Source organism: Suncus etruscus, chromosome 14 (assembly GCF_024139225.1).
Source record: "Suncus etruscus isolate mSunEtr1 chromosome 14, mSunEtr1.pri.cur, whole genome shotgun sequence".
NCBI lineage: Eukaryota > Metazoa > Chordata > Mammalia > Eulipotyphla > Soricidae > Suncus > Suncus etruscus.
This window is the reverse complement of record NC_064861.1, coordinates 3,803,499-3,831,146: the sequence shown is the minus strand read 5'-3', so window position 1 is coordinate 3,831,146 and position 27,648 is coordinate 3,803,499. Positions and strand designations below refer to the sequence as shown.

The 27,648-nt window shown below is 45.0% G+C and overlaps 1 protein-coding gene across 1 annotated transcript in view; it reads right to left on the bottom strand.

Moving 5' to 3' along the window:
- Positions 1–1,096: 1,096 nt before the first annotated feature.
- ARHGEF38 (Rho guanine nucleotide exchange factor 38) overlaps positions 1,097–27,648 on the bottom strand; it is an 83,767-nt gene continuing 57,215 nt past the window's right edge. Inside the window, exons 6-14 of the mRNA XM_049786542.1 lie at positions 22,314–22,513; positions 21,189–21,322; positions 16,736–16,840; positions 14,151–14,321; positions 13,206–13,517; positions 12,882–13,025; positions 12,425–12,623; positions 11,777–12,036; positions 1,097–1,282 (exon numbers count right to left, since the gene is read on the bottom strand). Of these exons, the coding sequence (XP_049642499.1) occupies positions 1,097–1,282; positions 11,777–12,036; positions 12,425–12,623; positions 12,882–13,025; positions 13,206–13,517; positions 14,151–14,321; positions 16,736–16,840; positions 21,189–21,322; positions 22,314–22,513 (1,711 nt within the window). The remainder of the gene's footprint in view (positions 1,283–11,776; positions 12,037–12,424; positions 12,624–12,881; positions 13,026–13,205; positions 13,518–14,150; positions 14,322–16,735; positions 16,841–21,188; positions 21,323–22,313; positions 22,514–27,648) is intronic.

Below are 27,648 nucleotides of genomic sequence, written 5' to 3'. Positions count from 1 at the left end.
GGATTGAACCGCAGTCCGTCCTAGGCTAGGCACGCAAGGCAGACGTCTTATGGCTCTCGACACTGCTCCGGCCCCTTAGATATTTATTCTTAAATCAGTGTTCCATGTTCCAGAACATTATGTTACAGCAAGTGTTATTATCAATGCCTGCCCATCTCCCTACAAATTGGCAACTAAAAGTATTTACATTTTGGCTCAGAACACACATTTTCCATTCCTCATCCTAATGATTGAGTAATCCAAAATTAATTCCTCATTAAAGTATCATTAACAAACATGGAGGATAGTTCTTAAACAACTTCAATTTCAAAAATGTTTGGGAAAATGTTCATAAAATAAAAATGTGTGCACCTCATTTTTAGCTACTAGAGAAGCAGCTAACATCATAAGTGTTTTTGGAGCCCCTTGATTTTTTGTTTGTTTTATTTTCAGGCCACACCTTACTCCTGGTTCTATACTTAGGGATTACTCCAGGTGAGGTCTGGACACTAAACATGTGATGCCAGGAATCAAACCCATGTCAGTTGTGTGCAAGGCAAATGCTACACCTATTCTACTATCTCTCTTGCCTCTTGATGTTTTTTAAGGAATAGTTATTCACGGTAGTATAAGACAGACCTGAAGATGCTCCTCATTGTGTCTGTCAAGTTTATTGACACATAAACAGTGATGTTATGTCTGGTTTGAGGGAGGGTTGGCTCATGGGCCAGGTAAACTCAGGGCATTCACTCTGAGTTGACCAAAGATAAGCTCCAAGCGAAGGCTTGTTGTGGGTGGTTGATTTACTAGTTTTTTCAGGCATATTTACTATATTCCTGGTTTATGCAAACATGAATAGAGCTTATTTATAAGCAGTTACACATATGTATGGTGTCTGCATGCACACTGATCACGTCCAAGAGAGACCTTGGTTGTTGGAACTCTCCACTGCTTCCCTCACCATGAGCCCTTCCCAGTCCCTAGGACATCACCTATGTGAGGGGATCTTCCTTCAGTGATACTTGGAGTGTGGCACTTTCTTGACTTGAAGGCCCATGTCATGTCTGTCTTATGAGGTAGCTATCAACAACTTGTCAGAAAAATCAAAACCTTTTTCTCAGGCATAGGTCATCTTCCCGAGGTAATTGGCAGGCACGTAGCCCGTGTGCCCCTGAGCTTCAGCCAACCACCATTCCTTATTGCCGCTTAGGTCGCAGAACCGAAGGATGTGGACTCTTTGGTATTCCTGAAGGCTGAGTTCATGGTCACTCCGGGCTTCGAAGGCATGAACTGCATAGAAAATCTAGACAAAGAGGCAAAGGGTGTTATTGGAAACAACACCTAAAATGGCAGTCTCTAAAATTAGCTGTTGTAAGAAAGAAAGGCTTTTGGGCCTTTCCCAGTAACACTGTAGTATTTCATTTTTCAAAGTCACACTTGTTGCCCAAATTGTTCTGTTGCATTTGTCTTAGTAAGAGTAGCCCAGAGGAGAGGGGAGCGAGCTTGGCCATTGTCGCTGGGGGCAGATGGGCTCTTTATGCTTCAAGACAAGTTGCTTGTTTCTATTTAAAGATATTTTTCATGTTAATTCTTTCTGATTTAATGAAAGCTCTAAGAATATGTTGTGCAGAACAGAAAAAAAATTGACAGAGATATCTGTTCAATATTATTCCCCTTAGTAAGATAAATAAAATGTGAAGAGGCCGGAGAGATAGCATGGAGGTAGGGCATTTGCCTTGCATGCAGAAGGACTGTGCTTCAAATCCCGACATCCCATATGATCCCCTGAGCCTGCCAGGAGCAATTTCTGAGTGTAGAGCCAGGAGTAACCCCTGAGCTCTGCCAGGTGTGACCAAAAACCAAAAAACAAAACAAAACAAAAAAAAAAAAAAAAGGAAAATAACACAAATGTTTCAGAAGATAATCACTTCTAGATCTTTAACATCTCAATTTACAAATTTACTAATGTGTAAACATTAAAAGTGGTGTTTCTTAAAACTAACATCTATGGGGGCTGGAGAGATAGCAAGGAAGTAAGGCATTTGCCTTGCATGCAGAAGGTTGGTGGTTCAAATCCCGGCATCCCATATGGTCCCCTGAGCCTGCCAGGAGCGATTTCTGAGCATAGAGCCAGGAGTAACCCCTGAGTGCTGCCAGGTGTGACCCAAAAACAAAACAAACAAACAAAAATAAAACTAACATCTATGAAAATGCTTGTGATAAAATATTAAGCAAAAAAGATACATTAAGGCTGATATTGGGGCCGGGAAGGTGGCGCTAGAGGTAAGGTGTCTGCCTTGCAAGCACTAGCGTAGGACGGACCGTGGTTCGATCCCCCGGCGTCCCATATGGTCCCCCCAAGCCAGGGGCGATTTCTGAGTGCATAGCCAGGAGTAACCCCTGAGCGTCAAATGGGTGTGGCCCAAAAACCAAACAAACAAACAAACAAAATGGCTATTATTACTCTTAGTCTTTATGGTGAAATTAGGGATGACATTTTTTTTTTTACTAATTTCAGAGTTTCCAAAACTATCTGACAATATAACATTTTAATATTTGCACAGGCCTAAAGAAAACTCATGAAACCTATTGTGAAGTTTCCCCTAACCTCAAGAGAGCACTTTATTCCAGTATCATGCAGGTTTGTTTGTTTGTTTTGTTCTTGGACCACACTCAAGGGGACTCAGGGGTTACTCCCCGCTCTGAGCTCAGAAATTGTTCCTGGCAGACTATGGGGGACCATATGGGATGCTGGGAATAGAACCCAGGTCCATTCCAGGTCAGCTACATGCAAAGCAAACACCCTACCACTGTGCTATCTCTCTGGCCCCTGTACCACACTGTTTTAATGATTATTGCTTTGTAGTAAAATTTAAAGATGGGGAAGTGATGCCTCCCATATTCCTTTCCCCAAGGATTTCTTTAGCTACTCGTGGGTGTTTATTGTTCCAAATGAATTTCAGGATTGTTTGATCCACTTCTTTGAAGAATGTCATGGGTATCCTTAGAGGGATTGCATTAAATCTGTACAATGTTTTGGGAAATATTGATATTTTAATTATGTTAATCCTCCCAACCCATGAGCAGGGTATATGTCTCCATTTCCTTGTGTCCTCTTTTATTTCTTGAAACTATTTTTTATACTTTCCTTTGTAGAGGTCCTCCACTTCTTTAGTTAAGTTGATGCCAAGGTATTTGAATTTCTGTGGTGTTATTGTGAATTGGATTGGTTTTTTTTCATTTGTTTGTTTTGTTTTTTGGGTCACACCTGGCAGTGCTCAAGGGTTACTCCTGGCTAGACTATCAGAAATAGCTCCTGGCAGGTATGGGGGACCAAATGGGATGCTGGGATTTGAACCAATGGTCTTCTGCATGAAAAGCATATGCCTTACCTTCACGCTATCTCTCCAGCCAATGGCCTTCTGCATGAAAAACAAATGCCTTACCTCCACGCTATCTCTCCGGCCCCATGGATTGTTTTTTAATGTCCAATTCTTCTCTATCATTATTTGTGAATGAATCCTACTTGGTCATGGTGTATGACCTTGATGTGGCAATGGATCCTATTCACTAGGATTTTGTTAAGGATCTTTGCATCTGTATTAATCAGGGATATTGGTCTGTAGCTTTCTTTTTTGGTTGCATCTCTGTCTGGTTTTGGTATCAGAGTAATGTTAACATTCATAAAAACTATCTGGGAGTGTTTATGTTTCTTTAATTTCCTGGAAAAGCCTGAAAATTGTAGCGAGCTGTTTAATTTCCAGGAGTTAATTTTTTTCCTCTTTTCTTGTTATTCACTTCTAATTTCAGTGCATCATAGTCAGAGGTATTTTGTACAATTTATATCAACTTTATTTTATGTAAGTATGTTTTGTGGACTAGCATGTGATCTATTTTGGAGAATGAGCCATGTGCATTAGAGAAGAATGTGTTTTCTGGGGTTGGAGAGCCCTATATATAAAATATATTATATTATTATTAAGTATATAATAATATTATTAATTATCAATATAGTGTTATATGTTATAAAATGTATTACATATATGTAATAGGCCAATTTCTTCATTGCTCCTTTCAGTGCTAGTATAGTCTTGATAGCCTGGTTGTCCTATCAAGTGGTTACAAGACAGTGTTGAAGTCTCCCACTATTATTGTGTTGTTATTGATATCTTCCTTCAAGTTTCTCAGTAGTTGTTTTAAATAATTTGCTGGTCCCTCATTGGGTGTGTATTGTTTAGGAGTGTGATTTCTTCCTGTTGTACATATCCCTTACTTATTAGGACATTTTTATCCTGGTCCCTTATAACTTTTTTAAGTCTAAAATTTGTGTCATCTGAAAATAGTATGACCACTCCAGCCATTTTAAGAGAGTTGTTGGGGCCGGGAAGGTGGCGCTAGAGGTAAGGTGTCTGCCTGGCAAGCGCTAGCGTGGGACGGACCGCGGTTCGATCCCCCGGTGTCCCATATGGTCCCCCCAAGCCAGGGGCGATTTCTGAGCACATAGCCAGGAGTAACCCCTGAGCGTCAAACGGGTGTGGCCCAAAAACCAAAAAAAAAAAAAAAAGAGAGTTGTTTGCTTGAATAATTGTCCTTCAACCTTTGGTTTTGAGTCTGTGTTTATTCTGGCTATACAGATGTGTTTTGTGTAGGTAGCAAAACAGTTGATTCAGCTTTTTGATCCATTTTGTCACTCTGTGTTCTTAACAGGTGCACTTAGTCTATTGACATTGAGAAAGATGATTGTCATGGGATTTAGTGTCATCTTTTGGTAGGAGTTTGGTATGTCTTGATCTGTCTTATCTTAAAGTTGACCTTTCAGTTCCTCCTTTGAGGCTAGTTTTGAGTCTGTAAAGTTTCTAAGCTGTTGTTTATCCATGAAACTGTGTCTTTTTCCTTCAAACCTGAATGTACGTCTGGCTAGGTGAAGTACTCTTGGTGATGCATTCATTTCATTGAGTTTTGTCATTATATCCCACCACTGCCTTCAGGCCTTGAGAGTTTTTAGAGACAAGTCTGCGATATATCTTGAATGTAATTTTTCTTTTTGATCTTGCTGCTTTCAGTATTCTATCCCTACCTATGGGGTTCATCATTGTGACTAGGATGTGTCTAGGGGTGCTTTTCTTTTTTCTTTTTTTACTTTTTTTTAAACATTTATTTATTTATTTAGGTTTGGGGGCCACACCCAGCAGTGCTCAGGGGTTACTTCTGGCTCTGTGCTCAGAAATCTCTCCTGGCAGGCTCGGGGACCATGTGCGATGCCAGGAATTTAACCAGGGTTTGTCTGGTTCAGCCACATGAAGGCAAATGCCCTACTACTGTGCTATTGCTTCTGCCCCTTGGAGTGCTTTTCTTTGGATCTCTTTTGGTTGGTATAAAGACAGACCTTTAGACCAATGTAATAGATTTGAATATTCAGAGAATGACCCTCAGACTTACAATCAATTAATTCTTTTTTTGTGTGTGTGTGGTTTTTGGGTCACATCCGGCAGTGCTCAGGGGTTACTCCTGGCTCCATGCTCAGAAATTGCTCCTGGCAGGCACGGGGGACCATATGGGATGCCAGGATTTGAACCGATGACCTTCTGCATGAAAGGCAAACACCTTACCTCCATGCTATCTCTCTGGCCCCCCCCTTTTTTTTTGTTTTCTTTTTGGGCCACACCCGGCGGTGCTCAGGGGTTACTCCTGGCTATCTGCTCAGAAATAGCTCCTGGCAGGCACGGGGGACCATGTGGGATGCCGGGATTCGAACCAACCACCTTAGGTCCTGGATCGGCTGCTTGCAAGGCAAATACTGCTGTGCTATCTCTCTGGCCCACAATCTATTAATTCTTGATAAAGGGGCAAGAAATGCAAAATGGAGCAATGAAAGCCTCTTCAACAAGTGGTGTTGGGACAATTGGTCAGCTACATGCAAAAAACCAAACTTAGACCTCTAACACCATGTACAAAGGTCAAAAAAAATAGATTAAATATCTCGATATCAGATCCAAAACTATAAGGCATATAGAAGAAAACATAGGCAAAACACTCCATGACATTGAAGCTAAAGGCATCTTCAAGGAGGAAACACTACTTTCAACCAAGTGGAAGCAAAGATAAACAAATGGGATTACATTAAACTGAGAAGCTTCTGCAATTGAAAGAAAACAGTGACTAAGGTAAAAAGGTCACCGATGAAATGAGAGAAACTATTCACACAACACTCATCAAATCAGGGGCTATTATCTAAGATGTACAGAACTTAACAAGAAAAAACATCTAACCCCATCAAAAAATGGGGACAAGAAATGAACAAAAATTTCCTTAAAGAAGAAATACAGATGCCCAAAAGGCACATGAAAAAGTGCTTCACATCACTAATCATCCGGGAGATGCAAATCAAAACAACAATGAGATATCATCTCACACCCCAGAGACTGGCACACATTACAAAGAACAAGAACAACCAGTGCTGGTATGAATTTGGGGAGAAAGGAACTCTCATTCACTGCTCATGGGAATGCCATTTAGGCCAGACTTTTTGGAAAACAATATGGATATTCCTTAAAAATGTGGACATTGAGCTCCCCATGATCAAGCAATTCCTCTCCTAGGGATATACCCTAGGACCACAAAAACACAATACAATAATGCCCTCTGAACTCCTATGTTTATCACAGCACTATTTACAATAGCCAGAATCTGGAAACGACACAGATGCCCAATAACAAATGAGTGGCTAAAGAAACTATGGTACATCTATACAATGGAATACGATGCAGCTGTTAGAAGAAATGAAGTCACTAAATTTGCTTGTACATGAATGGATTTAAGACTATTATGTTGAGTGAAATAAGTCAGAGTTAGAGAGACATAGAATAGTCTCACTCATCTGTGGGATTTAAGAAAAATAAACGACAGTATTATAATAACACTCAGAGACAATAGAGTTGCGAGCTGGAAGGAACAGCCAATGATAACAAGCTTATCACAAAGAGTAGTGCAATTAGAGAAATAACTAACAGCTACCATGACAATGATATTGAGAGAAATAGATTGCCTGTCTCTAAAACAGGAAGGCAGGAAATGGGGGGACAATGGTGGCGGGAAAGTTGCACTAGTGAAGGGGCATGTGTATTTTATGGCTGAAATCCAATTAAGAAATGTTCGTAATCATTGTGCTTAAATAAATAATTATATTTTTAAAAGAGAGAGCACTTCATAAATATCTGGTGCATAAGTAGCCTCCAAATAAACGATTATTTTCCACTAAAAACATAAGACTGATAATAAAATAATTATTATATAAATTAAGCAATTAACTAGCAACACTTATTCATTTCATCATATGTAATTAAGAACTAAATGTGATATGATCAGAGAAATTACAACCCAGATAGTGAAAAGAAATTACCAAGGGAAGTTCATGTAGTAAAAATCCCTAACACAATCTGTCTACACTCTTTAGTGAGTTATGAGCCAGAGCCATTGGTTGAGGTGTGAGTTTCCATCGGTAACCAAGAGGACAGATGTGCCAGCTGAACATGGGAAACACATGCTGGGAAGAGGAATAAGGTAAGTGACTTCCTTAGTCAGGAGCTATGCAGCCACACAGTCTGAAGTTGTTCTTTCATCTTGGACTAATTAGTTGAACTTGCCTTGAAATTATGATACTAACATGTCTTTCCCAGCATGAATCCCCTGGACTTGGAGAACAACGAAGCCCGAGCCTCAGGGCTAGCTGTGCTCCTGGGCCCCACTATATAATTAACACCCTGTGCTGGGTCTATTTCTTCTAACAATAGAGAAACAAAATTTTCCCCCTTTTGAGGAAGGAGTTACTCCTAAAAATACTTAGGGGTTACTCTTGGTTCTGCACTCAGGACTTCAGGGACCATTTGGGATGCTGAGTATTGAATTCAGGTTGGCCACGTGCAAAGCAATTCCTTGCTGGACTACTGTACACTGCTCCAGCCCCAAACCAAATTCTTCTTGTTGCTGCTGTTTCTGTTGTTGTTTAGTGTTTAAATATTTTTAAATACCTCTCAAATATACAAATATTGGTATGCTGATTAAAGGTAATTGCATTCGGGGCCGGAGAGATAGCATGGAGGTAAGGTGCATGCCTTGCATCCAGCAGGTCGGTCGGTGGTTCAAATCCCAGCATCCCATATGGTCCCCTGAGCCTGCCAGGGGCGATTTCTGAGCGTGGAGCCAGGAGTAATCTCTGAGCGCAGCTGGGTATGACCCAAAAACAAAGACAAACAAACAAACAAACAAAAAGTAATTGCATCCTTTTGGAACCAAATACTTTATGTAACATATATATATGCTGTAATATTTCTTTAAAACATTTTGACTGAAATTTTTTTTTTTTTTGGTTTTTGGGCCACACCCGGCGATGCTCAGGGGTTACTCCTGGCTGTCTGCTCAGAAATAGCTCCTGGCAGGCACGGGGGACCCTATGGGACACCGGGATTCGAACCAACCACCTTTGGTCCTGGATCGGCTGCTTGCAAGGCAAACGCCTCTGTGCTATCTCTCCGGGCCCTTGACTGAAAATTTTAAAGCACTTGTTTTGTTTATAGTTACCCCCAATTTGAATTACGGTACCCCGCATGGTACCCTCTAATCCCCACCAGGAATGACCTCCTGAGTGCAGAGCCAGAAGTAAACCCTGAGACCTACTAAAGGTTATCTAGCCCCTGTGCCATTTCTCCTCCCTCAATAAATGCTATTATTAAAAACATTACTGGTAAAATTAAGTCTCTCCATGTTCTGTGAACCAGTGAACCACTGACTAGATTCACAGGAACGGGGGTAGAACTGGTGTGTGGCAGATTCAGGGATCTGTCACCCTCTGATTCAGCTTCAGAGACCCCTGGGACCTGTATGGATCCTGGTTACTTGGCTTGCATCACTGTGATAGGAAACTGACATTCTGCACCGAAGCAGCTCTCGATGTCTCAGCAAACAGATGATTCCTGTATGTTGGTGGTGGTCTTTCTCTCTGGCTCTTGCTCTCCAAGGAAATATAAGCCTTCTACCATCAATTTATTTGATAGGACATTATAGTGGTGCTTATATCTTAGAAATATAGATTTTCATTAAACTATAAAATATACAGAGTTATAACCTATACATTCAATATCTCAGCTGATCAAGGTCGATAGTTAATTTAGGATGAGCATTTTCAGATTCTATATAATCCATTTTTGCCTCCCCTGAACATAAAACAGGTACTTCAGAGGGAAGCTTTTAAAGAGACATTCATCAATGATATTAGATTGATAAGGGAAGAGAATGGAAGAATTTCTCATTGAAGTAATTTGGGGGGGGCACACCCAGTGACACTCAGGGGTTACTCCTGTCTATGCACTCAGAAATCGCTCCTGACTTGGGGGACCATAGGGGATGCCTGGGGATCAGTCCACGGTCTGTCCTAGGTCAGACAGATGCAAGGCAAATGTCTGACGGCTGTGCCACTGCTCCAGCCCCTGGAGCAACTATCTTGTCTCATTTATTTGATTTGTTTGATCTGGGGTCAGTCACACCCTGTGATACTCAAAGCTTACTTCTGATTCTGCATTCAGGAATTACTCTTGCCAGACTCTGGGGGCCATATTGGGTGCTGGGAATGGAACTCAGTGAACTACATGCAAGGCAAGTGCCTTACCCGCTAGACTCACCTGCTCCACCCCTGGTATTATTTTATTGTTCTATCCTATATCTTTCTAGATTTCATGGTTCATATGTATTGATACATTAAAACTGTCTTTTTTTTTTACATTAAAACTGTCTTAAAACTTACATTTCGGGGGCCGGGCGGTGGCGCTCGAGGTAAGGTGCCTGCCTTACCTGCGCTAGCCTAGGAGACGGACCGCGGTTCGATCCCCCGGCGTCCCATATGGTCCCCCAAGCCAGGAGCGACTTCTGAGCGCATAGCCAGGAGTAACCCCTGAGCGTCACCGGGTGTGGCCCAAAAACCAAAAAAAAACAAAAAAAAAAACAAACTTACATTTCATGTAAGGACCCTAATCTTACAGTCTTTTCTTTTTCTCTTGAAAATCACTAAAAAGTCTTATGTGTGGCTTCTCTGCATTCCTTCTTGGCAAAGTTCTGGCTCAATTGATGAACAATATTCTGTGACTACAACCCCAGACTTTCCTTTTCCATGTATTATTGGGTCTGCATTTAGCTCATTCAGTCCCATTGTAAAACTCCTCAACACTGTAATTTATAACCAGTATTCCCAGCATTCTCTGGCTCTGCATGTGAAGCAAATCCCCCCCCCCACTCCTCCTAAGCAAGCCAAACCACTACCTTCTCAACCCTCCTTATTATTTCATCTGTCTCTACAAATAGCAACATACTGCAATCTCCCCAGATTAAAAATCTTCTAAAATGGGGCTAAAGTGATAGCACAGTGGGAGGGCATTTCCCTTGTATACAGCCAACCTGTGTTTGATTCCCACCATTCCATATGGTCTCCTGCCAGGAGTGATTTCTGAGTGCTGGAGAGACAGCATAGTGGTAGGGCATTTGCTTTGCAAATAATCGACCTGGGACAGACAGGGGTTCGATTCCCGGTATCCCATATAGTCCTCTGAGCCTGCCAGGAGCAATTTCTGAGTGCAAAACCAGGAACAATCCCTGAACACTGCTGTGGCCCCCCAAAACAAGCAGGAGTGATTTCTGAGCACAGAGCCAGGATTAACCCCCAGCACCACTGAATGTGGCCAAAAAAAAAAAAAAAAAGAAGTTGCAAAGCCAACACTACCGTATTGGTAGCTCAAGCCAAAGTGGTTTAGACTATGTTAAAAAAGAAAAAAGGCCTCTTCATTGGGGCTGGAGTGATAGCAAAGCAATAGGGCATTTGCTTTGCACATGGACAACCCAGGACAGACTGGGTTTGATTCCCGGCATTCCATATGGTCCTCCGAGCCTGCCAGGAGAAATTTCTGGGTGCAGAGCCAGGAGTAACTGCTACCGGGTGTGGCCCCAAACCAAAAAAATACCAAAAAACAAAAACCAACATACAAAAAAAGGCTCTTTTTTTCTTTCAATCTTCAGGAATGTTGCTTTTTGCTCCTCTCTTAACAAGTATGTGTGAAACTGAAAAGATGGCACAAGGGTTAGAGCACTTACTCCTCGATCTGTGCTCAGGGAATGCAGGCAGTGCTGGGGATCGAACATGGATCAGCAGAGACCAAGCAAGAACTACACCCCTGTACTATCTCTCTGGCTCCTTGATAGCAGAATCAAAGCTTAATCCTGAGACGAGCCCTGCTTTGTTGAGCAAATTATACAGAACCCAGTCAGGAGTAGGACAGTATTTCCCTCCTGGAAGACATTCACTTACAGGAGAATGGCAGGGATTTTAGAGAGGTAGCCAATAAGGTCAGAATTATCCCTCAAGGTCCAGCATATTGACATTTCTTTGGGACAGCGAGAAGGCCCTAGCCTAGGGTCCACTGATCACTTGTGCAGGAATGGGGGGTGGGGTGGGGGCAGAAGTTCGAGTAGCAGAAGTGGGATTACTGGTCACATGCCATTCCTGGAGGCCTCCCAGGTAGGCAATTCTTAGCAAGTCAGGGACCCTCTGAGCAGCCAGACCTGGTCTGGGCCAGGCCATATTGACCACAGATGATGGCAGAACTGTCTCCATTTGTCCAGTGTGTGCTCACTCAGTTCCTCCTCCCGCGATATGCAACTTGGCAATCAGATGGAGGCACCCAGCAGAGGCTCTCAGAGCAGAGTGCTGCCTACCCCAGGTCCCAACTACCTAGAAGCCCCTAGGACATGCTCTGACCTGTCCCTCTGCTTCCTGGAAGCCCATCGGGTCTGTGCCATTGGTCTCACACTTCCCGCACGTGCTGCTGAGTGAGGAGCTGCTGTCACTGATGCTGCTGCCTTCTGGGGTGCCCATCATGCTCTCACTGGCCGGCCTCGATGACACAAACAGGCTGATGTCCTCGAAGTCATCATCGCAGAACCTGCTGTCATCCACCCGGCGCCCTCTGGACGGGTTGTAGGGCTTCAGAAAGGAGGAGTACACGTAGCCTTTCACAGCTGGGGAAGAAAAATGGGGAGGGAGAAGGAGTAGAGGCAGGGTGGGAAGGGGAGAGGAAGGGAAAGGAAAGGAAGAGGGGAGGGGAAGGAAAGTAGAGGAAGAGAAGGGAAGGGGAGAGAGGAAGGGAAGGGAACGAGAGGATGGGATAGTGAGGAGAAGAGGTGGGGTGGGAGATGAAAAAAAGGGAAGGAAAGGGAGGGAGAAGAGGGGAAGGAAGGGAAGACATGAAATGGAAAGGAGGGAAAGAGCGGGAAAGGGAGGGGAGAGAGGTGAAGAGAAATTGAATGAGGGCACCCAGCCCAGTCATTGGCCAGGAGCACATGAGCCCCAGGGATGCCACTGCACAGGGGCTTGTGCTGTGCCAAGCGGAACAGAAATAGCTCTTACTGCCAGTGTCAACCAGCCACCTGCTGGTGCTGCCCAGTGGGTCCCTCTGCTCCATAACGGCCACCAGGTCCCCTTCCAGAAGGTTGATATCACACTCTTGGGAGGCGTTGCACTTCCGCTTGGCTTGGTAAAGCTCTTCCAATGCATAGGTGGCCAGGAGCTTGGAGCGGTGCGTGTCTGTCTGACGGGGCGTTTCCGGCTGAAGAAGGAAGGGGACGTTAAGTGTCCAGAGGCTCCAGAGTGTGTCTACTTACACTCTCAACTCCAGCACCTAAGTGTGTCCAGCACTGGAGCAGGTAGAAGCCAGTGTGGAGTATGGCTCCAGAGCTCAGAGTGAAACAAGCAAATAGACCAGAAACTACAATTCTGTGTGACTCACTGCGCAGGAAATTGGATGGGGAATGGCTCAGCTCTGAGCCAAACACAGGCCCTCGCCGCCAGTTGTTAACACACTCACCAGAGCTGGCAGTGGTTTCTTCTTCTCAAAACTAAGCTTCCTCTCAATGAAGGTGGCATTGTTGTCCTTGACAAAACTCAGAGTTTGAACCTCCTCTAGGACTCGATTCTGGATGTCAGGTGAGCTCGAGGCTGATGGTGGGCCCTGTAGAGGGGATGGTCAAGTCATACCCCAATAGTTTTGGATGAGAGAGAGAGAGAGAGAGAGGAATGAGGACCAGGAGGAGAGGAGTCAGGAGTCAATTCTGAGAAGAGGTGGACAGAGGGGATAGGTAGGAGGAGAAGGAGCTTAGGGCCACATGCAGCAGCTCGGGGGCCAACTCACGGGTAGTGAGGCCGAGTATGCCTGCTGTGCCAGCCTCGCCAGCTCCTGCAGGAGGCCCAGGAGGCTGTGAAGACAGTTGAGCAGGACGGTTCGGGCAGCACGGTTGAACACCGGCAGCTCCTCCAGCAGCTGCGCATTGAGAGCCTCATACTCCTTCCGGGCTAGGTCGGGCTGGTTGCCCGGTGCCCGCAACCGCGTGCTGGTATAATCCAGCAGCTTGTCATAGCGCTTCTGGATGAGCTTCTGGGGCCCTGGGAAGAGGGCGAGCAGCGCTGACAGTGGGGTGAGGACCAGCCGCTGACACTGGGCTGCCTGTGAGGGAGAGCACCGGTCAGAGCCAGAGAGGACCAGCTGGGAAGTGGGGGCTGTCTTTAACCAGTTCTAGGAAGACCTGGCCACAGTGTCCTCCAAGGATTTAAAGCAGAGCCTCTTGGGACTGCAGCCATAGTACAGGAAGAGACCTCTTCCTTTGCGTGTGGGAGCCTAGGCTTGAACCCCCACATCCCATATGGTCCCCCAAACACCACCAGGTGGCTCTGAGCACAGAGCCAAGGGTAATCCCTAAGCATTGGTATATATGCCCCCCCCCCAAAAGAAAACCAACTGGAACCCCCAGATGCTAGAACAACTGAAAGCAGCAGACAAATGGTCAAGTAGCAAGTAGAAAGAAGCTTCTGCTTCTGGATGGGACATTGCTTTGGTCACCGGGTCATTACTTTGGCACCTCCACAGAAAGAGAGAAAGGGGATGTGGGCTCCTCAGAACTGCAGTCACAGCACCTCTACAAAGAGAGGAAGGACATGGATTTAAATCCCCTTTAAATCTGATTTTGACACTAGAGCGTACCTTAGTGCATGTCTTATTCCAAGCTAGAAAAAAATAACAGTGAACACAATTCAAAACCACAGAACAATACTGTGTGTGTCCATGTTCTGTTTGACTTACAAAGTCAATCCAGGGGCTGGGTGCATGGCCAGGGACCTCCACAGACCCCTGCTTTGCCTCTTTCTCCTTCACTCTCTCCTCCTTCTCCTCCTCCTCCTCTTCTTCCTCCTTGTTGCTGCATGAGAGCGCCTGGAGCTCCATCACTATTTGCAGAGCGAGTGGCATGGCCTCCTGAAAGACAAAAGCAAAGCCACTCAAACACAATCGGGTGCAAGACTCACAAAAAAAAAAGGGGGGGGGAAAACACCCAAATAAATAGGATCACAAATGAAAGGGGAGCGATTACAACAGAACCTCAAGAAATCCAAGACATCATGAGGACCTATTATGAACAACTGAACTCAGTTAAATTAGAGAACTCACAATCAACAGATTCCTGGAAAAATATCATTTCCCGAGACTTAATAAGGAGAAAGTAGAAAGCCTAAACAGGCCCATCACAGCTAAAGAAATTAAAACAGTAATTAAGAAACTCCCCTAGAGGGGCCGGGCAGTGGCGCTGGAGGTAAGGTGCCTGCCTTGCCTGCGCTAGCCTAGGACAGACCACGGTTCGATCCCCCGGTGTCCCATATGGTCCCCCAAGAAGCCAGGAGCAACTTCTGAGCACATAGCCAGGAGTAACCCCTGAGTGTCACAGGGTGTGGCCCAAAAACAAAAACAAACAAAAAAAAAGAAACTCCCCTAGAATAAAAGTCCAGGACCAGAGCACAATGGTAGGGTGCTTACCTTGCATGCGGCTGACCCAGGATGGACCTCAGTTCAATCCTCGGCATCCCATATGGTCCCCCAACCTAGGAGCTATTTCTGAATGCACAGCCAGAAAGTAACCCCAGGATAACCCCTGAGCATCATCGAGTGTGGTCCTTCCTCCAACCCCCATCAAAAAAAAAAAAAAAGAGCCCAGGACCAGATGGCTTTACAGGCGAATTCTATCAAACATCCAGAGACGAATTACTACTATTGATCCTCAGGCTCTTGAAAAGACAGGAATCAACTTGAATTCCTTTTATGAGGCTAATATCATGCTCATTCCCAAGGCTGACAAAGACACCATCAGAAGATCTCCAGGGAAAAAAATCCCTGAGGAATAGGAAAGGGGCTATTTAGAAGCAATCTCATGTGTAAATCCCTAAAGTTCTGTCAAGACTCCTGGTCAGGCTGTTACTAGACACCAGGTCAGCTCACTGAGAGGTCTTATGAGCACCAGAAATACTGAACAGGCTGGGAACATCTCTGACTCTTGGTTGGTGCAGGAGAAGGCCCAGGAAGCCCATAAATGTGGTTGTGGAATCTGTGTCTTCACTTGCTGAGAGGGAGCAGGTGGTGCAGACAATCACACACGGTACTTCAGATTGTGCCTCAGCATTCATTGTCCTCCAACCCTGCTCTTTCATGGGTGAGCCCCCTCCCTGGGACTGAGTCATAGTTCATATCAATCAGAACTGTGGGAGACTCTCCAAACTCCACCTGGAGAACACAGAGGTGGCTGCAGTCTGTGTAGACTGTGGTCTTGAGGCCTGCTGGGGTGCTCTGTTGTGGTAAAGGTGTGCAGTTAAATCCTTTGTTGGATGATTGTGAATCCACAAATAGGTCCCAGAATGAGAAATTGATTCCCATCCCGTTGTCCCTTTTCGTGGGGAGATCTTGGTAATATTTATCCGCGGCAAATAATCCACACAGCCAGGAGGGTTAAGGGTTAAAAGGTTGGGCGAAGAGAGTCCTTTGTCAGCCTGCTACTAGCTCCAAAACACACCTCGAGCCAGCCAGCCAACTCTGGCAAAAGACCCCCAAACCTAAGCTATTTATTTGGCTCTCAACAGCGCCCCCACCTGGAGGGTCAAGGTGGGACAACAGGCAAAGGATAATCTTATGGAAATATTTTCATATACAACACTCTGTGTCTTTTTTGTGTGGTGACATCCACATTTTACTTGCTCTCTTGCTCATTTGCCCCTTTGCTCCTCCAGGCCTATTCATGATGTGCCAAGGGGTGTTGACTCAGCAGAAAGGGATGCCCCTTACTCACAATTTGAACTCACCACCACCATAGGAGAGTGTGAGGCTGACACCACAAGCCAGTGGGCTAGTGCCCCCACAGATCCTTTGGAGGGGCTGTTTAGAGAATGGAGAAGAAAAAACAAAATCATCCGCCCTTGGCCTCCTTCACTGGCTGTTTGCAGGCAGAAGTATCATCATGCCACTAAGGGGCTGCCACACTAATTTATTCTCCTAATTATAGTCATAAGCATCTCCACATCAAGGGGGGACATTCATGGTATCTCCACAAAAGAGAAGGGGACACGGGCTCCTCAGAACCAGTCTTGGCACCCCCACACACACAGAGACAGAGACAGAGAGAGAGAGAGAGAGAGAGAGAGAGAGAGAGAGAGAGAGAAAGAGAGAGAGAGAGAGAGAGAGAGGACACGAGTTCCTCAGAACTACAGTCAAGGCAGGAAAGAGAGAGGGCACAGGTTCCTCAGAGCCACAAACATGGCACCTCCATGAGGGGTTGGGGTGGGCACAGGGTCTTCAGAACCACAGTCACAGCACCTCCATGTGTTCTCCATGTGTAGGGCCTCACCTACCTGTGTGTGCTGGAAACAGGAGGATGTGTTCTTCACACAGAGCCTCACAGTCTTTTCTAAAGATCGAAAGAGCTTCTCCTCTCTGTTGAATGTATTATCTTTCACCTGCAATATAAAGAACATTGAAATAGTTCTCATAACTCAAATGATGTAGGTATAAAAAATAAGAAAAGAACCAACAAAACACCACCCAGGTCTTCATGCCTGCCTGGCACAGCCCAGAGTTGCGGCTGGGGCTGGCTGGCTCACACCACACTTACTGGCCTGCCCACAGTGCCATGCTCTGGACGGGATCACCACACAGACAGCCCCACAGCAGCCTGCCACATCCCTGTCATCTTCAAGCATATGTGCCATTGACTCAAATTACAGTGATAGACTGAAAATAATTTATAAAAACAAAGGCTACATTCCTGACTGGAATGTGTTCTGCAGCTATTCCGCACCCCATTTAACTAGTAAAAGCTCAGTAATTCTTCATCAGATGTGATCTCAGCAGTCAGGTAGGAAGGTGGCATGTCATATCAGTGACAAGGGTCCAGTGGTGAGACAGTCCCCATGCCTTTTCTTTTCTCTTTTTTTTTTCCCCATGCCTTTTTTGTCTGGTGTCTGAAACCTCCTGCTTTCAGACTATGGTGATTCCTCACAGCCAGGAGTCTGTGGTTGCTAACAGAGATGACCAGGATTTCCTAGCAATCATAGTGGCTGGGAGAGAAGATGAAACCCAGACTTGTGAGTGAGCAACAACTCACGAACCCTAATGAAGCCTGCACTGGGATGTTGCCCCGGACCCATGTGCTGAAAGTAAGGCTTGGGTTTCTCTGTCAGGTCCCCTAATTCATATGAAAGCTTTTTTGATTCTCTGTACTACACACAGATTCAACACCACCCGTTTTAGCTGCTCGAAACACAACCCCAGCTTGATGCAGTAACAGGTTAAGGCAGTTTCTTCCATGCTATTTCCAAGGACTGGCGTCTCTACTAGGCCCATCGTGCCTGGGCCCAGATGATCGAAAAGGGAAGAGTTTCTGGAGAGTCATTTCCCATTTCAGTTCTCTCTGGCCAAGCTTCAGCCCAGACACTTTCTCTTGGGGTCTATGCAGCTGTCCTTTTCTGTTTTGCAAAATCCTGTTTCTTTATTTAAGGCTGAGCTTAAATGTGACTTCCTTCTGTGGATTCTTTTCCTCCAATTCCTACTCTTGCCATTGTGGAAAATTAATTGCTCCCTCCCATGAGCTCTCAGAAGACAAGTGAATTGCTTAAGTAATTCTGTCCATGAATGGGTTACAAGTATGTGAGATTAAGTGTGTTTTTCTTACAGTAGAAAGCAACTTGTATTGGAATGATGTCCCAGACTCCGTAATAGCCCTGCCTACCTTTTAGTCCTTTTTACAACCCTCTGGGCAGGTACTAAAATCAATTCCATTGTAGGAATAAGAACACAGGAGGTACATTTTCCTCCCTATACCCACTTCCTGATGGAACCCCACCCCAGTGTAGACCACACTGGCCAAGCTCCTTGGCTGGTGGCTTTGGATGGGAATGGGCACTAATAGGAAGTGAGTGTGTGGAGCACCTCATTTCTGGGCCTTGGAACAAGCTCAGATAGAGACATGAAAATGATGCAGCTTCCACCAAGTAGGTGGGGGTGATGTTTAGGGAATAGCACAGTACAAAATTGGGGAGCGAGGGCCAGAGTGATAGCACAGTGGTAGGGTGTTTGCCTTACATGCTGCCAACCCATGACAGACCTGGGTTTGATCTCCAGCATCCAGTATGATCCTCCAAGCCTGTCAGGAGCAATTTCTCAGTGCAGAGCCAGAAGTAACTCCTGAGCACTGCTGGGTGTGGCCCAAAAATCTAAATAAATAAATAAATAGTCCTCAATAAAGTGCAAAAAAAAAAAAAAACCAGAATCCTCATTAAAAATTTAAAAAATTCAACTGGGTAGCACTAGGCCCTGGGGCATCTTCTGAGCAACACTTATATCTGAGGACTATAGAAGAAGGAAATGAGTGAGCCCTGCACAGGAAATAGCTTTAGGTGTCTCTCTAATGGTAGCCAGGTCACTATGCTGAGTCCTATGAGGGTAGAGAAATTTCCTGGCTGTGGCTGGTGTGAGGAGGAACTGCTGGACAGACAGTCTGAATCCAGAGCTTCTTTGCCCACCTGTGTCGTCTCTGTGGGAAGGATGGAGGGAGCCTTCCTGGGATTCACAGACATCTCGACTCCAGTTAACAGCTGCCTATGGTGTTGACAGGCATAGAAGAGGCCACAGAAGATTCCTCTCTCTCCCGCTTAAACAGGCTGCCTTTCTGGTTAAGTGGGGAGTGAAATCCCCTCCAGAGATTAAGGGAAAAGAAATTTAATTAATGTCTCTCCAGACTATATAAACTGTGGGCGAATGGAGAAATCTCAGAAGCTGATGACAATATGTGATGGGAGCGAATGGCTTTGACCAAAGTCTGCCCAGAATGAATACTGGCCCTGCTGTTCCTCAACAGGGTTGTCTTGGGCCAGGAGCCAGATTACAGTGGAAGTGGGGGAATGCACAACTGTTTGGGCTCCAGCTATGTGGTGTAGGGAAGCCACTGTTTTCTCCCAGGAATGCCCAACTAAGTACTGTGCAATATCTTGTCTTTGGGGGACAGCCTGGATGCCCCTTCCTCTGAGCTCACACCATAGATGTCCCAGCTTCATAGAATGACACACAGTGATAGGGTAGTCATTGGAAGAACCACCCTGACATAGAGCAGTAAAAAGGGCAATGCTGGCCATAGGGCTGGAGACTCTATACAAGCATGGGAGGAGAGAGGCTGCTATGGCCCAGAGAGGGGTCCCTTGCACCCTCCAGGTCAAACGTGTGTGTGAGTCACCAGTGTAGATAATTCTAGAAACCCTGGGATGTAGAGGTGGCATGAAAATCCTAGGCTCTGGCTCCAGCTGATTTGCAGTGGAGGAACATTGGTGTGGTGTGAGGGATGCTTGCAGCTAAAGACTTGGAACCGTGTTCTTGAAAGACATGATACTGGCTGGGCCCTTTTTAGTCAGAAAGCACAGCAAGCCCTGAGAGTGTCACTATCATGCCAACAAGTTTCTTCAGGACATCAAAACAAAAATCCATAATGTGACAGACACCATTTGTATATTCTGCCCCAGTGGGAAGTGAAAAGGCATCCCCTCAGGAAGTGACTCCACAGAAGGTGATGATAACAGATAGATACACTGAAGGGCCCAGTCATACTAAGACATTCTGAGGGCTTCCAAAGAGCGTCAGCAACTTTCCTCATGAACCATCTTCCTCACCTCACAGCACTTTGTCTATACTCAGAATCCCATCCTGAAGCTCTCTCTGTGCCCAGCATTAAGTGAGGCACACACTGTGGAGAGGTTAGAATCTGTCCTCAAACTCCACTGATGGACTCTTGCCTACATCACTGGTGCCAAGACTGGAAGAGACAGCATCAGCCAGTGGCACAAGGGGCACATGAGACAGGAGGCAGTCACTTCTCCTAATGTAACCAAGAAGCTGCAAACACTTTTGAGAAAGGGGACAGGGACTAAAAAATGGATCTAGTGTGTCACTGACTCACAGCACAGTTGTTTCTGGTTTACTAAATACCTTAGTTCTGTGGTGGAAATAGGTCAATACACAGGAGACAGAAGCCAGAAATGTAGTGACAGAAGAAGCAGCCGTCACACAGCTGGAATTCCTTGGCATTGGTTGCTCTCTTGTTGCTCTCTTGTGACCCTCAAATGGTGCTTATGGCTTCCCTCCAGGCCACCAGCTCCTCACACTCTGAAGAGTCTGGGATTTGGAGCTGGAGCTCTGGGATCTGTCCTTGGCAAATCTGCTGCTAATAGATCCCCCCCCCCCCCACTGCTCCAAAGGCCCTGCATGAAAGTGGTTCAAATCAGGCCACACAACAAGCACTGACAGGCTCCCCACGAGGGATCGCAGAAATATCTGTATGTGCCAGATGGTTCCGCACACAGGCAAAGTCAAGATGGGACTCTACAGGAGCTCCAAAGGGAAACTGAAATTTTTAAAAAATGGAAGGAGAGATTGGGTTAGAGCAATAGCACAGAGGGGAGGACATTTGCTTTGCACTCAGCCAACCAGGTTTGACCTCAGAATCTCATATGGACCCTGAGCACTGCCAGGTGTGACTCCAAAATAAAACAAAAAAGGCAGAGGAAAGGAATGGAAAGGGCACAGCCTAGGGCAAGATGGTGCCCACTCCTGTCAGCGCCAGGGACCAGTCTAGCCTCTCTTTTACCTCCTGAGTAGAAGCACCAGCCCCAGATAGCACAAAGACCACCCAGAGAGTCAGAAAAAGCTGGGTTCTGACACTCTATGCCCCCCACAACCACACATGTGTACCAACATGCACACATGAGCATTCTCACTGCCTGGGGAAGATGCTTGTAGTAGCTTGGGGAGATATAGTACCTGGGACTCGCCCCTGGTAAGAAGCCTTAGGTGATTTGTCACTCTTTTCGATTTCTTGCTAATTGAGTGGATATTCAGCTTAGACAATTTGTCCTTGAGCGACTCATCCTCATCATTCTTCCTGTATTTCAGGACTGAAATGGAAGATGGAGAGATAGCTTGAAGTCTGCATCTTGGGATGTGTGTGACCCAGTATTGGTCCTCATGGTTCACACCGCCACCCATAGAAGAACATTCCGCTGCCCATACCTGGCCCAGGTCACCTGGACCACACCCACCCCAGCAGTGGTCAGAAACAGGATGCCCAGGTTTCAGGAACTTCCTGCAGAACAGAACCAGTGGGTGTTGGGAAACACTTTTATACATCCTTCATTTCCTACCTGCATCTCTGGATCAAGACCCTAGGAACAAAGAGTCAGTGTGTCCAAGGACAAGAGACTTTGGGTCTGAGATGGAGTCCCAACTCCATTAGCTGAGCCACTTTTCTGGACTTTATCTACCTTAGAGATCATTTCTTCTGGGGCTGGAGAGAGAGCACAGTAGTAGAGCTTTTGCCTTGCATGAGGCCAACCCCGGAGGGACCCAGTTTGATTCCTGTCATTCCAGCCTGCAGGGGCGATTTCTGAGTGCAGAGCCAGGAGTAATCCCTGAGCACTGCCAGCTATGGTCCAGAAACCAACCAATCAATAAAGTTTTAAAAAAGATAATTTTGAAGCTGGAGAGATAGCACAGCAGTTGTTTGCCTTACAAGCAGCCAACCCAGGACCCTAGGTGGTTGGTTTGAATCCCGGTGTCCCATATGCCTGCCAGAAGCTATTTCTGAGCAGATAGCCAGGAGTAACCCCTGAGCGCTGCTGGGTGTGGCCCAAAAACCAAAAAAAAAAAAAAAAAAAAAGGTAATTTCTACTGCTCCTATTATTCAGACTGTGTGTATGCATCTTCATGCGCACACATGTGTCTGTGTGTGTATGCTCAGCCACTCTCATGCCAACCATACTCCCCTCCCAGTCTACACTGCACACAAAATGCTCACAATGTCTCCAACCATCACCTATGGTCAGACCTTCTGTGCTTGGAAGTGGGTACAGGGACGTCACCATGTTGGGCTCCCTCTGGTCTCCGTACCTAAGTCTTTCCTTCGCTTCAGCTCGTTGATGTTCACGTTGATGTCCTTCACTGCCGCAAAGGCATCCTCCAGGGCTCTAAAGTCGGGGTGTGAGGCTGGGGTGGAGTTCCGGAGCTCGCACAGCAGCAGGGGGTACTTCATCACACGCTGGATGGGTTTGATCATCAGGGAGCCCATGTCCAGTAAGTTGGGCTTGCCTCTGCCGCAGAGAATCACAATGAGGCATCCCTCTCTCTTTCTCTCTCTCCCCCTCTTTCTCTTTCACTGCCTCTCTCTCACACACAAACATATACACACACACTTGTGAAATCTGCCTTAGCTTGGGATTCTTATGAGCAACCCGAGAACTACTTCACCCCTTGGACTTCCCCGTTTGGTCATATGAGGGAAATAAAAAGCCTGTCTAGAGTACAGGTGGGGCGGGGAGGGGAGGAGGGATATTTGGGACTTTGGTGGTGGAAATGTTGCACTGGTGATGGGGGGTGTCATCTTATATAATTGAAACCCAACCACAATCATGTTTGTAAGCAAGGTGTTTAAATACAAAATAGTATTAAAAAAAAAACAAATTTCTATCTTTTTTGTTTGTTTGTTTTGGGCCACACCGGCGGCATTCAGGGGTGATTCCTGGCTTTGTGCTCAGAAATCACTCCTGGTAGGCTCGGGGGACCATATGGGATCCCGAGATTCAAACCGGGATTTGGTCCTGGGTCAACCGCTTGAAAGGCAAACGCCCTACTGCTGTGCTCTCTCCAGCCCCACAATTTCTTTTCTATTTTTTTCTGTTTTGTGTGTGTGTGTGTGTGTGTGTATGTGTGTGTGTGTTTGTTTGGTTTTGGTTTTGGTTTTTGGGTCACACCCTGTGATGTTCAGGGGGTTATTCCTGAACACTCAGAAATTGATTGCTCAAGGCTTGGGGGACCATATGGGATGCTGGGGATCGAACCCAGGTTGGTCCTGGGTCAGCTGCGTGCATGGCAAATGCCCTACTGTTGTGCTATCGCTATGGCACCCAATTTCTTTTTTCTATTCCTTTCTCTTCTTTTTTGGTTTTCAGGTCATACCCAGCAATGCTTAGGGCTGTGGCTCTGGACTAAGGGGTCACTCCTGTGGAACTCAGGGGATCATATGCAGTGGCAGGGTGGCAAACCAGGGTAAGCAGCATGCAAGGTAAGTGCTTAACCTTGTACTCTCTCTGTGGCCATGTTTACTTTTCTAAATGAAAGCAAGAGCAATGACAGGGAGAAACAAGACAGGAAGATCTTACAACTCAATGACACCAAAACAAATACAATAAACAACATTATCTGCCTAAAGAAAAGAACTTGAAACTTGATTTTACCCATTTTCCTCTGAACATGTTAAAAGAAAATAATTTCATTATAAGTCTAATAATAATTGAGGAAAATAATTTTAGAATGCATTTTTTGCATGACAACTGAGACAAAAGCATTTGCCTGATGGCAATTTTTCTTTTTCTTTTTTTTTTGGTTTTTGTGCCACACCCGTTTGACGCTCAGGGGTTACTCCTGGCTATGTGCTCAGAAATCGCCCCTGGCTTGGGGGGACCATATGGGACGCCGGGGGATCGAACCGTGGTCCGTTCCTTGGCTAGCGCTTGTAAGGCAGACACCTTACCTCTAGCGCCACCTTCCCGGCCCTGGCAATTTTTCTTTGTATGAGTAAGAAAAATAATCTCATTATTTAAAAAATCAAAAGATATGACATGGAAAGTATAGTCTAGGTAAAGTGCTGTTGCTTCTAACAGACTGAAAATTTGCATTTATGATATCCCAAAGCTTCTGCCTTCCTCATTAAATGTGCTGTTCCCCAATTATTATTAATCCCATTACTATCACTAATAGTTTTTGCCCCATGATTACTCTCCACTTGGTATGTTATTCAGTTCAGAGACAGACATGGCTCTGCAGCCAGAGAAAAGCTGCTGGTATTGCATGCATCCCCCGGTTCACTGTTTCTCATGTTCAACCACAGGTAGTGGCTTCTGGAAGCTTCCTTATACTAAGAGATAAATAAGTAGACACTGGGGAATGAAATGTGCTGGAAGCTCCTGTTGGTAGGCAGATAAAGTCACTTGTTTCCCTTTAGTTTTCTGTTTAGTGGACAAGAAAATACAGCCACTGAATTCCAATCCTGACAGGAGGGTTCCTTAGAATTCAGTTGTTTTAAAACACTGACATGGATGGAGAAGAGACCCTGAAGGTCTAAAAGTTGAACAAAGTTGACAAAGAGGCTTCATTAAACAGAAATCGAGGTGCCTTCGAGCATAGCTAGTTGTATCTTTGTTTCATAAATGATAAGGTGACACTGATCACACACATACACACACCCATGGGTATGCTGTCTGCACACACACATATATGAAGGTGTGTGCACATGCCATCCATTTGCCACACCTCCATGTTTCCATCTCATAGCCCTACTGCAGTTGCCTTGTTTCTCCAGTTTTACTTAACTCTCCAAGCAACTACTCTGTCTCTATTCTATTTACACAGGGCTTGTGGCATTCCCTCAGAATATATGTGTGGGCTTCATGGCAGGTCTTTCAGAGTTCCTCTTCTTATTTTATGCTGACCTCTCCCTCCTCAGCAGTGTACAACTGTCCCAATAAAGGACTGAAGAACTTCTCTCACAGAGTGAGTCTCTGATGATACCATAAGAGAGGCAGAAAGTGAGGCCAACCCAAAAGCAAAAATAAATAAATAAATAAATAAATAAAATAAAAATTAAAATTAAGCCAAGGTTTGCAAGGGCATAAGAAGTTGCTTCATGGGCCCAGAGAGATAGCACAGTGGCGTTTCCCTTGCAAGCAGCCGATCCAGGACCAAAGGTGGTTGGTTCAAATCCCGGTGTCCCATATGGTCCCCCGTGCCTGCCAGGAGCTATTTCTGAGCAGAGAGCCAGGAGTGACCCCTGAGCACCGCTGGGTGTGGCCCAAAAACCAAAAAAAAAAAAAGAAAAAGAAAAAGAAATGGGGTTAGGGAGGGTTGGGGAAGGAAGAGAGAGATGCCCTGGATGGAAGGGGTGGAAAAATAAATACATATTGAAAGCACAATGAAAATTTTGTGAGTTTATACCAATAGTTGAACTCTTGAAGAAGGATAAACATTTTTTTATTTGTCTTTAGCAGATTCATCAACAATGGACTAATTAAGTAGGAATCATTCCCTTATAGAAGACACAAGTTAGAAATATATTAATTTGATTAGAAGAAATATCATTAACATAAATATGAGCATAATTTTTGAGTTTTTCCTCTATCATCCATTAATTTATTTGATATTTTTTAAATCAGTGAAAATACCCCTGAATATAAAAGTAATTGAACATTTTCTTTTTTTTTTTTTGTGGTTTTTGGGTCACACCCGGTAGTACTCAAGGGTTATTCCTGGCTCCAGGCTCAGAAATTGCTCCTGGCAGGCACGGGGGACCATATGGGATGCCGGGATTCGAACCGATGACCTCCTGCATGAAAGGCAAACGCTTTACCCCCATGCTATCTCTCCGGCCCCGTAATTGAACATTTTCATCACAGAGTACTAGCAAGGTAGTTTAATACTGTTGACTATTGCTAGAGACACACATTTTATTCTTTATTGCAGAAAGATCTTTCATCAAAGGATATACTGTATCTGACTATTCACCTTTCTGATTGGTCAAAAAGCTGGTCCTCTCATGGAGTCTAAATTTCATCATTTCTTCTTTTTCTATTACCCTTTAACATAAAACTTCTCTCTGAGTATGTTCCAAAAACAAAGAAAAAAATCTATCTCTCCCTTTATGTTTCCGACAACAACAATAATTATTAATGCTTGTCATTTCTCTCTATAACATCTCAAAAAATGATAAAAGGTTTCCCTCAGACAGGAACTCTCCCAGATTCCTTTGTCTTGGGCCAACTGGGACAATTACTGCAAGATGAAGGAGATGTTGTGAACCACACAAGTAATAGGTAGCAAAGACATAGCAAAGACAGAAAGGACAAAATGAATGAAGGAAGAAGGGGGTAGAGTGAGAGCATGGCCTGGGCACTCAGTGCCACAAAACTCACCCCATTGGATCCTGTAGAGACAAACTACTGATACACAAATGAGGAGGTCCCTGAGTGAGCTCAACTGCAGTAGACAGATGGTCAGTGAGAGACCTGCTCCCCATAAACAGCATCCAAACGGCCAGTCCCCCTCTACCCAGGCTGGAAATAAAGGCCGGTTATTAATGTGGGAGTCTGTCCCATCTCTGTGTAAGGAATATTCTGGCAAGTATTTGGCACTGTTGGGAGCTGCATTAATTGCATGACACATTTTTATTGCTTTACCACGGTAAATAAATACAGTTTGCTTTGTTTGAGCAGCATCTAGTTGTGCTCTAAAGAGTTCACTTCCAATGGAAGAAAACAGGTACCAAGGAAACAAAAATGACATTTAACTAATGAAAAAACAAAGGTGGAAAACAGAAACAATCATGTCCTTGACACTGAGATGTGGCTGGAGCCCATCGCTAGAGGAAAAAGCAATCATGTAACTATTGATCACATTACTTTGAATTTCCTCTACTTTACAATCATAAGTGCCTTAAACTTATTATTTATTTTACAGAAGCCACAAGCCATCTATGCTTTTATTGATTTCTCTTTCCAATTTACTCTCCTAAGTCAATTTTAGAGGAAACTGAAAATAAATTCAGAATGATTAACAAAGTTTAGGTAAAGAAGATGAATGAGTGAGAATATGTGGATAGAAAAACTGGAGAGAAGCAGTTATGTGGACAGGCAATAATTTAATCATTCCCCCAAAGGGTCACTGATTCGAATCCCTATGTGCCAAACCAAAGGAAGGGGAGAGAGGGGGAAAGGACGGGGGAGTCGGGACAATAAGGATTAGTTGAAAAATAATTCAGGGCCCGGAGAGATAGCTTAGCGGCGTTTGCCTTGCAAACAGCCGATCCAGGACCTAAGGTGGTTGGTTCGAATCCCGGTGTCCCATATGGTCCCCCCCTCCCCCCCCCCCCCCCGTGCCTGCTAGGAGCTATTTCTGAGCAGATAGCCAGGAGGAACCCCTGAGCGCAAGCCGGGTGTGACCCCCCCCCAAAAAAAAAAAAAAAAGAAAGAAAAATAATTCAGAAATAGCCTGTCTCAAATAGCTGTAAAAAAAAAAAGTGGAGATCATTTGGAGAACTAAGCTCTTTCAGAGAGTAGAAACAAAATCTCCTATGGAAAATTCTATTCAGGAACAGTTTTCAGGATAAGAGCATATCCAAATGCATGGGGCAAAGGAGAAAATTTAGAGGATGGGAGAAACGGATTAAGTTATGTAG